Here is a 15207-nt window from a genome sequence, read left to right on the forward strand (position 1 = left end):
TTGTTAATCTTCTGTATAGTTGTTCTATCCATTATTTAACATGAGATTTAAGTCTCCAACTTCTGTTATTAAATTGTCTCTTTCTTCCTTCAATTGTCATTTTTTGCTTCCAATATTTGTATATTCTATTGTTAGATGCACGTATGTTTACAGTTGTTATAGCTTTCTGAATCATTGACCCTTTAGTCATTACAAAATGTCCCTCTTTATCTCTAATGAATTTTTTGTTTTACAGTCTATTTTGTTGATATTATTAGCACCATATCAGCTCTTTCATCATTATCATTTGCATAGTTTATCTGTTTCTTTTTATTTTTAACCTACTTATATATGTGAATTTAAATGTGTTTCCTGTAGACAACACATAGAACTTGTTTATCCAGTCTGACAATCTCTGTCTTTTAATTGCATTTTTAGTCCACTCACATTTAATGTGATCATTGATATAGTTTGATTTACATATGCCATTTTGGTTGGTTTTCCTGTATGATGCTTTTCCTTTTTGTCCCTCTGACCTTCCTTTATAGCCTTTTGTGTCAAGTCAATATTTTCAAGTGTAGCATTTTAATTTTTTAATGACGCTAATTATATTTTTGAGTTGTTTTCTTAGTAGTTGCACTAGAACTTATAATACACATCTCAACTTATTAGAATTAACTTCTGGTTTAGACTAACTTATTTCTAGTAAGAGATCAAAACTTTCTTCCTACGTAGTCCTATTTCCTCCTCCTCTTTTTTTGCTATTATTTTCGTATATTTACATCTACATATGCTATAAATCCAAAAATACCTCACTATAATTGTTACATTATTTAACTTTATGTCTCTTAGATTTTAAGAGAAGAAAGGAGATAAAGTATGTATTTATAGAATTTTTATATTAACCTTAACAGGGACAGAAAACTGACTGTGTGCTCTGTTGACCCAGCCTCAACAAACAGGACATGGTGGCCTGGACCTGTGCTTCTCAGACCATCTGTGAGGAAAAAGACCAGGGCGTTTGGTTTTTGGTTTTGCTTTGAAATTTCCAACTTATTTGAAACCAATACTTTCATAAAACATAAAATTGAACTCGAAAAATGAAATCGAAAATGAACAAATAAAATGCAAGCCCACACTATTTTTTTTTTTTTTTCCGAGAGTGTCTCACTCTATCACCCAGGCTGGAGGGGAGTAGTGCAATCAGGACTCACTGCAGCCTCAACCTCCCAGGCTCAAGTGATCCTACTGTCTCAGCCGTCTAAGTATCTGGGACCACAGGTGTGCACCATCATGCCTGGCTAATTTTATTTTATGGAGAGATGGGGTCTCACCATGTTGCCCAGGCTGCAAACTTTATTATTACAGTCAACCACATAATCCACTTAACTTAAAGTTGCTGTAAAGGTTTCTAAGCATTTACTCTCCATTTCTATGCTTATCTCTTCGTGGGCCAGTAACAAGCAGTTTTCAGACCAGCAGTAGTCCCTGTTCCACACTTCAGAAGCATTTCCCTACAAGACCCAGACTTTAATCACCAAGAAATAGAGGCCACCTGGCTACCAAGCCCAGCCTTTCTAAGGTATAAGAGGATCACATCAGAATATGGATTGGATTGGAATGAAGCTTTCGGTGTGGCTCGTGAATCATCGTTTGAATTGAGACTGTAGAGACATGTGTTATTCATTGTCTTGAGCAGTAAAAACTCACAAAGCTTCTCAGTGTCCTAGCCCAGAATAGCTTAATTGGGCACTGTTGCTCTGCAATGCAAAGTGCCTGTTTAATTCTGAGTTCTGCATTTTTACATCAGAACCGGCCCAGTAAGAGGCATCTTCTATCTTTAGTCCTGGCTTATTGCTCTTTGCTTGCGTGTGTGAATGCTGGGCCCCTCCCTGCAGAGCTTCTTGCCAGAGCGCTGTCCCCAGATTACCCTGAGGCTCAGATGCTGCGTGAGCAGCTGCTGGACACAGATGGGGAGAGGAAGACAGCCCCCATCTGAGGTCCAAGGAGCAAAGGCAGGGCTCGGTGTCACTTATGCCCAGGGGAACTAGGCTCCCCTGAGCTGAGCCAGCTTCCAGAATGAAGCTGGCCATGGCTCAAAGCTTAGCCCCAAGAACGTGAGCCTCTATGTCCCAGGTCCCTTGCCTGTAAAATGAGAATCATTGCATGGACAGAGTAAGGCTATTGAGGCTGTGACGATGCAGAAAAAGCCAAGAGCAAAGCCTGCCACACACTGAACACTCAGGGAACTAAACAGCCCCAGACAAAGCTTAGCCACATGACCCCAGGGTTGCCACAGACCCTTATAACCCTCGGGGCTAGCCAGTTCCCTATCTCACCCCTAAATCCCTCCCTGCAACAGGATCGAGTCCCCTTGATGCTCTTCACATCAATCCCATCAGCTAGTTGCACTTTTGAATGCCTCTGCAGTAACAAGGCATCCAGCATCCGAAAACTGACCACACAGCCTGTCAACCCAGCCTCAGCTAGCTCCAAAGCCTTAGACTTGGCTCTGCAGGGCAGCCACGGTGCTCCTGTTGCCCCCTCCAGGAAGCCCTCCTGGTCGCACATGGAGAACTCACCACCTACAGGCAGCCCTCTGCTGCCTGCTCTTGACAAACGAAACAAACAAACAAACAAACAAAAAACACAGGGTCTCACTCTGTTGCCCAGGCAGAAGTTCAGTGGCCCAGTCAAGGCTCACTGAAGCCTCACCCTTCCAGGCTCAAGTGATCCTCCCACCTCCACCTCCTGAGTAGCTGATTGCACACAGGAGTGTGCAATCACACCTAGCTAATTATTTTTTGTAGATACAAGTTCCCCCTATGTTTCCCAGGCTGGCCTTGTACTCCTGGGCTCAAATGATCCTCCCACCTCAAGCCTCTCAAAGTGCTGGGATTACAGGTGTGAGCCCCGGTGTCCGACGCATCCCTCAGCTTTGACCAAGAGTACAGAATCCTATGCTGAGCCACATCAGCCTCGCTGTAGCCCAGCAGATGGCAGTGTGCAGGCTGGAAGACCAGGCTCTGGCTTCATGGAGCCATGACATCCCCAAACCACACATCTCAGCTACTGCAGTCACCGCTCCTATTTATAGCTCCGCAATTCCCGCCATCCTTGTCACTCGATAACCTCTCTTGCAACACTTCCCAGAGTGAGCCGCCGAGGGGTGAGCGTAGTGGTCCAGGCGTGCGCCAGCCTGTGGCCTCTGACACAGGGGCATCAGCCCTCACCCAAAGACCGGGCCTCCAACAACGCCCCCTCCCTCCCCGAGAGCCCATGTCTTTTCTCTCCTCTTTGAGCTTCCGGTGGACTGGAAACCTGCACTGTTTCGCAGAGCTGCTTCTAGACTTATCCCCACCCCGCACGTACCTTTTGTGGACTCCACAGGTGGACCCCACCGTGATCTTTCTGAACCCTGGAATGTGCGAGATTCCAGGGCCCTCAGCCTCAGCCTCCTGCCTTCCTCTTTCTGACACCGCGGCTGCCTCGCCACATCCCTGGGCCTCCCGGTGCTCTGCTCCTCCGGCCAACCCCGTTAGCAGGCACTACCCAGGCTCGAAATCCCAAGCTGGCACCTTCCCCTTCCCGTCCCTCCTTTTCCCTTCCCTTCCCACTCCTTTTTCCTCCTTTTCTTTCCTTCCCTTCCTTCCTCCCTCTCCCCTTCCCTCCCTCTCCCCTTCCCTCCCTCTCCCCTTCCCTCCTATATACCCTTCTCCTTCGCTCCTCTCCCCTTCCCCCACCCCCCGCCCCGCCCCAGTCTTGGTGGATTGTTCCGGATCTGGTGTTGCTCATTCACTCATCAAACATTTGCTGAGAGTCTTTTATGTGCCCTTGCTGTTCCAGTCACGGGGAAGAGCAGGGAACAAAATGTCACGCCCTCAGAAGCCGACACTCTAGGGGAACAGACACCGTAAACATACAGCTTTGCTGAACATGACTGCTGGAGAGGCACAGAGAACAGGGAAGAAGGAGTGTGGGCGGAGGAGGGAGTCCTTCCTACCTCAGGTCACAGGGAAGGCCCGGATGAGAGCAGAGACCTGGAGGACAGGAGGCTCAGGACAGGACTGCTCCGTGTGAAAGCGTGTGTCGGGGATCTCTGGGCCTTTCCAGAACAGAGATTCCCAGAGCTTTGCAGAATGAACAGGCTTCCTTAGGCAGCTGGGGCGGGCTTTGGAGAGGGGGCTCAGGCAGCGAGCGCTCAGGTGGGCCTGGCTGGAGTGGGGTGCAGTTCCCAGATGTCGCCTCAAGGTGGCAGAGTGACTCCAGACCAGGCACGAGGGCTTCAGTGTCTCCCTGTGCTTGGTCAGGCCTGGAGACCTGGGGCAGCCAGGCAGGTGACAGACACAGCCCTGGATGGGGAGGGAAGCAGAGGTTCCCTGAGAGCTGGCTGGAGCCTTCCAGGAGAGGCTTGTCCCCACCCTCCCGGTGGCTGCCACCCTGCCGGGCCCTCACGGGTGGGGCCTTGGGCCCAGGCATTGCATCCGATGGGCTGTGGCACCGCGGGGCTCCACTGGGTCCTGGGAGCTGGGAGACGGTTTCCCTCACTCTGAGGCTGGGGTCACTTTGGACCCTTTCCTTCCTGACACAGTGAGCCAGGAATCTGGGCCAACACCTTAGCCCCGGCCATTCCCCCTGCCTGCAAGTCTCCTCCGGAAGCAGACGAGGAGCTGTTGGGACAGAAGCCCAGGCACAAGGTGGGACCCGGCAGCATGAGGCACCCACGGCTCCAAAGCCTCAGACTTGGATCCGCAGGGCAGCCACAGGGCTCCCGTGCCCCCTCCAGGCATCCCTCCTGGTCACACATCCACTCAAAAGCCTTTTATTAAAGCATCTCCTGTGTGTTAGGCACTGTGCTGGGGACCTGGTGGTGGGGGAGACAGACTAGGAATGGCCAGCCCCAGAGATCAAAGTCAAAACCCGGGGTCCGACTGAGGCTGGGGTTGGATCAAGCCCACTGTGTGTCTTATCGGAACGCAGCCACGCCTCTTCCCTGGCATCTGGTCTGTGGGTGCTGCTGTATATATAGGAATAAGCTCAATAGATGCAACCAAGGCTAGGTGGCCCCTGGAGCCTGGAGCATTTACTACCTGACGCTTGACAGAAGACATTCGCTTACCCTGGTCTAGAGGGGGAGATGGATGTAAACGGATAGTCACCTCATCATAATAAGTGCTAGGATGGAGGCGGGGGCAGATGAAGGATGGAGCTGGGTCCTGTCCTTTAGGCCTCTGAAAGGTCCCTGCAGAGGCCATGGCCGAGGAGAGCCACTGAAGAGGCTTGAGCAAGAGTGATGCAATCAAATCCCAGAAACTCTGGTGTGGGAAGTGGGAGTGAGGGGACAGCTGCAGAGCCAGTGCCCCGGTGGGAGATGGTTGTAAGAGCCTAGGACGGGTGGCCCGTAGGGATGGCCCGAGTTGATGGCATTTCAGAGGGTGGATGATGGCATCGGCATGTTGGGATGTGGGCTGGGTACGGGGCTAAGCCCACGTCCAGCCTGTGTTCAGCACACTGGGGGTCACACAGGGGCTCACCAAGCCCTGCTAAATGTGACAGTGATGAGACCCCACAGATCATCAAGAAAAGACCCTGGTTCTAAGATGCGAAACAAGGCCCCAGGAGCTCAGCCCACCTGCTGTTCAGTGGCCATGTTGGGGTACCAGGCAGGGGCTTCCTGACATCGGTTCCAACGCTCAGTGCCCCTTTTCAGCTGTGTCTCTCCCCATGACTTTGGAGAAAGACGGAGTGCTTGGGACCATGAAACAGCACAGGCACAGCCAGCAGCTCCCTGCTCCGTCATTTCTCTAAACTGCAATTTTCTTATCTGCAAGGTGGAGGTAAGGCCCTGTTCCCGGCCTGGCTCTCAGTCTTTCTGTAGTGAAATGATGCATAGAGAAGCACTGAGAACCCATAAGTCATTTTTATCTTTTATTTTTAATTTTTGAGACACAGTCTCACTCTATTGCTCAGGCTGGAGTGCCATGCTGTGATCTCAGCTCACTGCAGCCTCCGCCTCCCAGGTTCCAGCGATTCTCCTGCCTCAGCCTCCCAAGTAGCTGAATTACAGGTGCGCGCCACCATGCCCTGCTAATTTTTGTATTTTTAGTGGAGATGGGGTTTCTCCATGTTGGCCAGGCTGGTTGGTCTCGAACTCCTGATTTCAGGTGATCCACCCACCTCGGCTTCCCAAAGTGCTGGGATTACAGGTGTGAGCCATTGCGCCCGGCCCACAGGGCATTTTAGCTATCCAAGTCATCACTATCCACAGAGAATTACCTAGGGAGCCCCATAACACATAACTGGGGGTCTAGAACTCCCAGCTCCTGAAATGCAAGGCTGGTTATGGCCAAGTCAATGAAGGAAGGGGCCGAGCCTATGGAGTCAGCAGCCTGGCCTCACGTCCCTGGCCCCATAAGCCTATACTAGTCCTGGCTCTGGTGTAGCATCACCTGGTGGCAGTTGGCTGCTGTGCTTTAAACAACAAGAATTTCTGGGATTCTTGATGGGACTTCCAAGACAGATACAAACTCCAGAACACTCACAGCTGATGCCGTTTTGTTGAGTTGACTGGAGAAAATTGGAGCACAGGGACCCAATCTCTGCCTCCCCACTTCTGAGACCGATTGCCTGAAGTTTCCCAACCAGCCTTCCCCTCTCCTGCCTGCCTGCCCCGAGACAATGCTTGATGATAACTGTGTTACCCTGGGATGTGTTATCTTGGTTTTTACTGTATCAGCTTCTCCTGAAGATGTAGCTTTCCATTCGACACCTGTGTTAATCACCTGATGTACATGCAAAAGACATGGCAGGTGTGTGTGTGCATGCATGTGTGTGCACGTGTCTGTGCATGAGCACAAACACATCTGTAGGAGTGCATGGAAAGCTGGAGGGAGGATTGCTTGCTCAGCTATCCTGTCTTCTTTCACATTCAGATGACACTGAATAAATCAATTACTCCCACTAAAACATTTTTCTGCCCCAACAGCTGACACGGACGCAGCCTTCCAGGACACTTTGAAATCCCCTGTTGCCGCCACCTTCTCTTACTATCTTCTTATTCATAGCATACTCAGAAGGTCCTGCAAGTGATGGGCTTTGAGCACTTTCCAAGACCCCTTCCTTCTGAGAGGGCAGTGGAAGGATATCCTTTAAAAGCTGTCTGTGCTCAACAAGCAATAAAGGTCGTGCTTCATGGCTGAAGGTCGAAAGGCACAGGAAGCAATCGGGCACACAGGACTTCTTACTGATCTCCTTATTTGCCTTCTTTTCTTCTAAGACAATGAGCTTGTGAGGCAGAAACACCCTTGGCTTTAAAATGCCCTCACTCACTCATTCATTCACTTATTCTTCCTGTTATTGAATCAGAACAAGTGTTCAGTTCTTTTCTTTGTGCTGGGAAACACAAAGACAGGCAGTGCCCGGTGGCTGTCTTAGGGAGCTCGACCTCTGGTGGGGACGGCAGGGTAACTGGCAGCACTGCAGGCTGTGACGTGCAGCACAGGTGGAGGCATGAACTCAGGCCACAAATCCCAGCAGATCCAGGACCAGCTTCCCTGTGACTGCATGTCCTGCAAGGTCATCTTGTGCAAGGTAGGGGCACCCCACAGAGGAGCTTCACCTCCTACCCTGGCAACACTGACCAATGTGCCAATGACAGCGGCTGAAGGGAACAGCTGAGAACATTGGAACCATGTCTCTCCATCTGCACGGGCTCTGAGAGCACTTGGTGATGGGGAAAAGCTCCCACCCCATCCTTTTGGGGGGGGCACAAAAAATCGCACTCCTCCCTCTCCTGTGTCAAGCCCCGTGCTGTCCTCACTGCAAAGCACCTCCAGATTCCCTGTGCTTTCCATCTGCCCATTTAATAGGAACCAACAAATTCTTCCAAAAGCAGAACCTTTGCAAAATCCCTGCTTTCAAATGTTCCTGCCCAAAGAGGCAGTTAAACGACAGAAACATTGCCCGTTTGGCTAATACCTATACAGAGCAGCCGGGTGTTGAGATGCACTGCAGAACATGCTGGAAGTTACTGGGGAAAGGGCACCGTTTCCTGCCTTGCCTCAGTGAGCCTTAATGTGCTCTGTGCAAAGGGAAATGTCTTCATGCTTAGAATAAAGAATACTGGAAGCTACTGGTTATGAGGAACCTCCTCATCTTTCTCTTAGAATAAACGCTGGGATCCATTTGACTGAAAGCAGAGAGCCCGTTTCTAACTTACTGATGCCCTCAAGATTGGAACTTTTAAAGAATCCCATTCTTTGAGAGAGTGAAATCATGGGACTGTTAATCATGGCAAAGCTACGGATGGCTGGAGGCCTCCAGGAAACATCTTCCTACTTTAATCTACTGAGCACCGGGTTGAAAAAGCAAAGCTTACATATGACCCCAAAAGCACAGACAGCAAAAGCAAAAAATTAGACAAATGGGGTTGCACTAAACTAAGAAGCTTCTACACAGCCAAGGAAACAATGAGCAGAGTAAAGAGACAACCTTTGGAATGGGAGAAAACATTTGCAAACCATGCATCTTTTAAGGGGTTAATCCCCAAAATATACAAAAAACCCAAACAACTCAGTAGTAAGAAAACAAATAACCCAATTTAAAAATGGGCAAAGGACCCGAGTAGACATTTCTCAAAAGAAGACACATAAGTGGCTAAATGAAAAACTTCTCAACATCACTAATCATCAAGGAAATGCAAATTAATACCACAAAGACACATGACCTCACACCTGTTAGAATGGCTGTTGTCAAAAAGACAAAAGATAGTGAGTGTTGGTGAGGGTGTGGAGAAAGGGGAATATTTGTACTCCATTGGTAGGAATGTAAATTAATACAACCAAAATGGGGAACACCATGGAGGCTTCTCAAAAACTAAAAATAGAACTACCATATCATCCAGCAATCCCACTTCGGGGTATCTATTCAAAGGAAATGAAATCAGTATGTTGAAAATATATTTGCACTCTCATGCTTGTATTATTCATAATAGCCAAGACATGAGATGTGGTTTAGTTCTGTGTCCCCACCCAAATCTCATTTTGAAGTGTAATCCCCATAATTCTCAAGTGTAGAGGGTGGGACCTGGTGGGAAGTGATCGGATCATGTGGGCAGTTTTCCATATGCAATTCTCATGATACTGAGTGAGTTCTCACGAGATCTGATGGTTTCATAAGGGGCTCTTCCCCCTTTGCTTGCTCTCTTTCTCACCTGCTGCCATGTAAGACATGCCTTTGCTTCTCTCTCATCTGCCATGATCGTAAGTTTCCTGAGGCCTCTCCAGTCATGTGGAACTGTGAGTTAATTAAACCTCTTTTTTTTAATAAATTACCTAGTTTTGGGTATGTCTTTATGGCAGTGTGAGAATGGACTAATACAACATAGAAACAACCTATGTGTCCATCAACAGATGAATGATAAAGAGAATGTGATATATATGTACACAATAAAATACTACTCAACCTTAAACAAGAAGGAAATTCTGTCATTGACAATGACACAGATGAACCTAGAGGACATTAGACTAAGTGAATTAAACCAGGCCCAGAAAGACAAATACTGCATTATCTCACTTACATATGGAATCTAAAAAATTTGAACTCATAGAATCACAGAGTACAATGGTGGTTATGAGACCCGGAGGGGGAAATGGTCAAAGGGCACCAAATTTCAGTTAGACAGGAGAAATAAATTTTGAAGATCTATTGTACAGCATGGTTACTATTGTTAACACAGTAATAATGTATTATAGACTGGAAAATTGCTAAGAGAAGAGATCTTGAATGTTCTCATCACAAAAAAGCAATATGTAAGGTGATGGATATGTTAATTAGTTTAATTGGAGTAACGATTTCACAATGTATACATAAATCAAAGCACCACATTGTACAATAAATACATAAAATTTTTTTAATTTGTCAATTTAATTTTTTTTTAAAAGCAAAGCTATTTTCCCACTTTACAAAGAATGAACACCGGAAGCTCTCAAACAAAGCCGCCTGGGTCTCACACCTTTCATCTGCAAAATTGATGCTTTGCTCTTTCTTCTACATGGAGCCATTTTGGGGCAGAAAACATACCCTTGGGCATAGCCTTGAGTTGAAAATCTTTGAGGGTGTTTTCTGTCCAAATGACTGAAAAAATCAACAAAAGCCTCCCCATTTTCATGATGCTCATGCTTTGTGATGGGAGTAGCCTCAAAGTATTGCTAAAGGGTTCCCTTTTCTTGTCTATAATGAAAATCCAGGCAATTACTAGCAAAGAGAACAAGTTGCCTTGGTAGGAGAACTAGGCCTCATCATGATTATGACTACTGGTTTTATTTCATGGCAAGAGAGGGGGCCAGGAGTCTGCTTGCTTTGGTGGACCTTTGAATGATGACTGATTCCATAATGATACTTATTTAACACTTTTTATGTGTACTATTAAGCACTGTATGTAAAATCTCACTTAATCCTCAATATGGCCAAATGAAGTAGGCCCTACTATTTATACCTATTGACTGATTAAGAAAATGGGACATAAAAGGGTTTAGATAGCTTGCCCAAGGGCACACAGGAACTGGCAGTAGACTTCCTGCCTTCTGGGTCATCCTCCATGAAATTGCTGAGAACCACCCAGGAAAAGAGCAAGCCCTGGTGGCCAGCCAGGTTTGGGGCATGTGGTCTCCTAAGCTAGGGAAAAGGGCTCCAAGGACTTCTTCTGCCTGCACTGCATGGTCTTTGCTCCTGTGGCCACCCTCCAGACTTCCAGATCCCCCAGCCAAGATGCATGCATTTTCTAAAATCAGTATGCATCACTGCATCACCAAGAAAATAACCCAACAATTATTTTGTAAAGGATCCAATGGTGAGACAAGTTTTAATTATAATCCCTTTCACTCTGAATGCTTAGCCCCACCAACCTGCCCCTATTGTTTGTCCTGACGTCCTCCATTTGTCTCACAACCATTTAACAGATGCCTCCTGAGAAGCCATCCATGGGCGTGGGGCTGGGAATGGAGCAGTGAGCAAAAAGGAACAGGCATTGCTCTGTGGAGCATATACAGTATGGGGAAGCCTGGCATCTATGAAATCACTACACAAATATACGTAACTTGCATCTGCAATAAACATGAATGCAAATCAAAAATTCTAAGCCCCCCAACCAACTGAATGGACCCCCTCCTTTTGGCCAAGGGCATTCCAAAGTTAACCTGAAACACTAGTTCAGGGCATCATGGGAAGAGGGGATCAGGCATGCCTCGTTATGCCCTCCTCCCTTTGGAATTCAGGCACAGCTGGCCAGCATTCACATGAAAACAGAGGCATTAAGACTGACGAAACAGACTCTTTGTAGCAATAAGATACCAACATGACAGATAGCAGGCCCTGAAAGAAATTGAAGCTTTTTACCCTAAACTGTATTTCTTTGACATATTTTGAAATGGTCTCACAAAGCTGTCTCTTGTGAGGAAAATCAACATTCTATAATTTTCTTCCCTTTCCAGATCTTTCTCTGATCCAGGAGAGAATTAACTGAGAGTCTGGCCTCTTCTTAACTCTGATAAGAAACATTTACAATCTATTCTCTCTGAAGCCGGCTACCTGGAGGCTTCATCTACATAATAAAAACCTTGGTCTCCACATCCCCTTATCATAATCCAGACACTCCCTTCTATTGATTCCAGGTCTTTAGATAACAATTTAATTATTTCAACCAATTGCCAATTAGAAAATCTTTCAATCCACCTATGACCTGGAAGCCCCATGACCAATCAATTTACATCTTATATGTATTGACTGATGTCTTCTGTCTCCCTAAAATGTATAAAACCAAGCTGTAGCCCGACCACCTTGGGCACATGTTCTCAGGATCTCCTAGGCTGTGCCATCTGCCATGGTCACCCATATTTGGCTCAGAATAAATCTCTTCAAATATTTTAGTTTGTCTCCTTTTGTCAACCTGACTTTGCAGAGAGAAAATGGAGATGAGAGGAGGAGTTGGTTTCTGGACAGTCTCCTAGAAGTCTTCCTGTGAACATGGCATTGAAACTGTAACCAAAACACAGGCTCGGTTGTTCTTTGCTGGCAGAGTTTAATTAACAAGAGTATAAAGAAAGTGACTTTTTATGACAGAGCTAGCTTAGGGGAAGAAGTACAGGCTTTCTGCCTTACGGGTGCTGCTTCCCTTTTGGAACAGAAAGCAGGTGCTTTTAAAAGGAAAACTGACATGTTGGGCACACTGGCTCATGCCTGTAATCCCAGCACTTTGGGAGGCTGAGGCAGGTGGATGACCTGAGGTCAGGAGTTCAAGACTAGCCTGGCCAACATGGCAACACCCCATCTCTACTAAAAATACGAGAAAAATAGCCTGGCGTGGTGGTGCCTGCCCGTAATCCCAGCTACTTGGGAGGCTGAGGCAGGAGAATCGCTTGAACCTGGGAAGCGGAGGTTGCAGTGAGATGAGATCGTGCCATTGCACTCCAGCCTGGGCAACAAAAGCGAAACTCTGTCTCAAAAAAAAAAAAAAAGGAAAATTGACATAAATGGCATGCAGTGGAGGAAGCAGGCAGGTAGGGGTCTGTGTAACTCACTTTGGTGCTTTATCTACTAGGTGGTCGAGTTGGCACCTTCACGGGCAGAACTAAGTTGTAAAAGTGATTGAATATCTCAAGGTGGGAGAGTTTCATGTTGGCCGTACTTTGAGTTCTGGATAGACTGCTGTCTTGAGGCAATCTCCAGGTGGGAGAGAGTTTCATGTTGGGGATACTTTGAGTTGTAGATGGATTGCTCTCTCTCAAGGTGACAGAGAGTTCCACGCTGGAGCTACTAAGCACCTAGTTAGCTGAACTTGCCCTGTAGACAGTACCTGGTGAAGTGGAGGTAAAAGGCTATAAGTGCACTTCTAAAGAGTTAAGTAGGAAGTGGGGAGCAGAGGAAAAGCAGGAAAGAGAAAAGACGAAAACAAATAATAAACTCATTCTCTTGTTCTTAGAAAGATGGAAGTACTCAGTTTTAAAACCAAAATAGGAAGTGACAAGTAGGAGAACAATGAAGGAAAGAGCATTCCAGGCAAAGGACACTATGTGCTCAACACCCTTGTAGCAAGAGAGGACATGCTGGATCTCAGAGGCTGAAAGAGGGTGTGATGGTTAATTTCATGTATCAGCTTGACTAGGCTAAGTGATGCCTAGATAGCTGGGAACACATTATTTCTGGGTGTATCTGCAAGGCTGCTTCCAGAAGAGATGAGTATTTGAATATGAAGACTGAGTAAGAAAGATCCTCCTTCTCCCATGTAGGTGGGCATCACCAAATCCACTGAGGACCCAGATAGAACAAAAAGACAGAGGAAGGGTACATTCGTTCTCTCTCTTCTCAAGCTGGGACATCCATCTTCTCTTGCCCTTGAACATTGGAGATCCTGATTCTTGGGCCTTTGGATTCTGAGACTTCTACCAACAGCTCCCCCAGTTATGGTTTCTTATGACTGCTAAGCTGATGGATTAACCATGGGAGGGAAGGTTCTCGTTCAGACTACAAAACCAGGCCCCATCCTGCCTGGGCTGTGAGTCTAGAAGAAGCCTCGGTTACAGAAGCCTCTGCAACGCCCCAGGGCTGCTCCTTCTCTTGCCAGGATCTTTGTTCCCTGCAGATGAGATATCCGGCTTCTTCTTCCTGCTCTCTAGAGTCGGCCTTCACTCTAAGTCGGGTTGCCCCAAGTCCTTCAGAACCCAGGGAGAAGCAGCTGCCTCTTCCTCTAGAGTCGACAGAATGTGTTCCTGGCACTTTCAGGTCACTCCTGGTCCCAAATCCTACAAAAACCTCCCAGCTCACATCCTTGCCATCCCAGCTGACTCCTTTTCCTCCTGTCCCCACCCTTGACCAGGGTGTCTGGCCCTTGGCATGAGCCTGGCCTCTCCGGGGACCCAGAGTCAGCCATCCCTTCCAAAAGATCTTGTCATTGCCCTCAGGTAACACTTCCAAGGGTCCCATGAGATGCTTCGTGTTCATGGCTGTGTTCGTCCATTCTCTCACTGCTATAAAGAAATACCTGAGACTGGGTAATTTATAAAGAAAAGAGCTTTCATTGGCTCATGGCTCTGCAGGCTGTACAGGAAGCACAGTGGCTTCTGCTTCTGGGGAGGCCTTAGGAAACTTAGAATCATGGCAGAAGGCAAAGGGGAAGCAGGCACATCTCGTATGCCCGGAGCAGGACCAAGAAAGAGCAGGAGGGGGGAGGTGGCGCATACTTTTAAATAATGAGATCTCCTGAGAACTCTATCACAAGACAGCACCAAGGTGATGGTGCTTAACCATTCATGAAGTTTCCACCCCTATGATCCAATCACCTCCCACCAGACCTCACCTTCAACACTGGGGATTACAATTTGACATGGGATTTGGGCAGGGACACCGATCCAAACCTTATCGATGCATGTTTGGGAAACTCTCCTGGTTGCATCTCCATCTTCATGTTGGAGATTCACTGTGTTAGCACAGTAAAGTTTCTGGAAAGTTTTGCAGTATAAGCTATTGTTCCATCTGGTGAACGGGGCCTTCCCTAAACCTTCATCACCCTGGACGCCCATGTCCACATAACATTTTTGAACATGCCACGAATGATGCAGACAGACGCAGACATTTGACACAGGCATGCAGGTGTGATTGCTCCAGCCAAGCACCAATAATTTGGCTACCAGCACATGCACCAGCCCTCTTCTTCCTAGGTATCCCAAGCCCAGCTCCCTGCTTCTTCCCCAAGCCCCTAGCCTTGTCTTTATCCTGGTTACTTCATTATATTTCAAGCCCTGATCTAATAGCAAGGAGCTGGGGCTTTCTTTTCTTTTCTTTTTATTTGCTTCTGTCACTCAAGGAGCTGGGACTTTTCTAGAGGCCCCAGAGTTCCAGCCTGAACATGAAATCCCAAGTGAGAAGTTGAAACCTGATGTAAGCGGAGCTCGGTGATGATGAGTCATATTTTAGTGTGCGTGGACTGAATGAATGAGGGATTGAATGGACACGTGGATTAGCTGAATGAATGAGAAAGCTAATAAGCTAGGATCTAGGACATTGCTGTAATGTATTTTTATATGTAGGTGAAAACCATCATATTCCCCTCTTAGACGCATGTATGTGAGTGTGCAAAAGACTCTCCCAGTCTGAGGGAGGAGTTGCTCTAGAAAGCTCTAGACACAGCATGCAGCTGTGGCATATGGTAGCAGGTGCACTCTTTCTCCAGCCTTT

At 47.3% G+C, this 15207-nt stretch overlaps 2 protein-coding genes across 5 annotated transcripts in view; one reads left to right on the forward strand and one right to left on the reverse strand.

The window, feature by feature from the left end:
* Nucleotides 1-3622, reverse strand: part of PRSS51 (serine protease 51) — a 72502-nt gene extending 68880 nt beyond the window's left edge. For all 4 annotated transcript variants that reach the window (XR_010112902.1, XR_004672803.3, XR_004672800.2 and 1 more), the window contains exon 1: nt 3352-3622. The gene's annotated coding sequence lies outside the window, so the exon portion shown is untranslated. The remainder of the gene's footprint in view (nt 1-3351) is intronic.
* The window catches only part of PRSS55 (serine protease 55), a 28559-nt gene extending 18549 nt beyond the window's left edge, over nt 1-10010 (forward strand). The window contains exon 5 of the mRNA XM_063606645.1: nt 9921-10010. Coding sequence (XP_063462715.1) covers nt 9921-10010 — 90 coding nt within the window. The remainder of the gene's footprint in view (nt 1-9920) is intronic.
* The last annotated feature ends 5197 nt before the right edge of the window (nt 10011-15207 follow it).

The sequence above is a fragment of the Pan paniscus genome, chromosome 7 (assembly GCF_029289425.2).
Source record: "Pan paniscus chromosome 7, NHGRI_mPanPan1-v2.0_pri, whole genome shotgun sequence".
Lineage (NCBI taxonomy): Eukaryota > Metazoa > Chordata > Mammalia > Primates > Hominidae > Pan > Pan paniscus.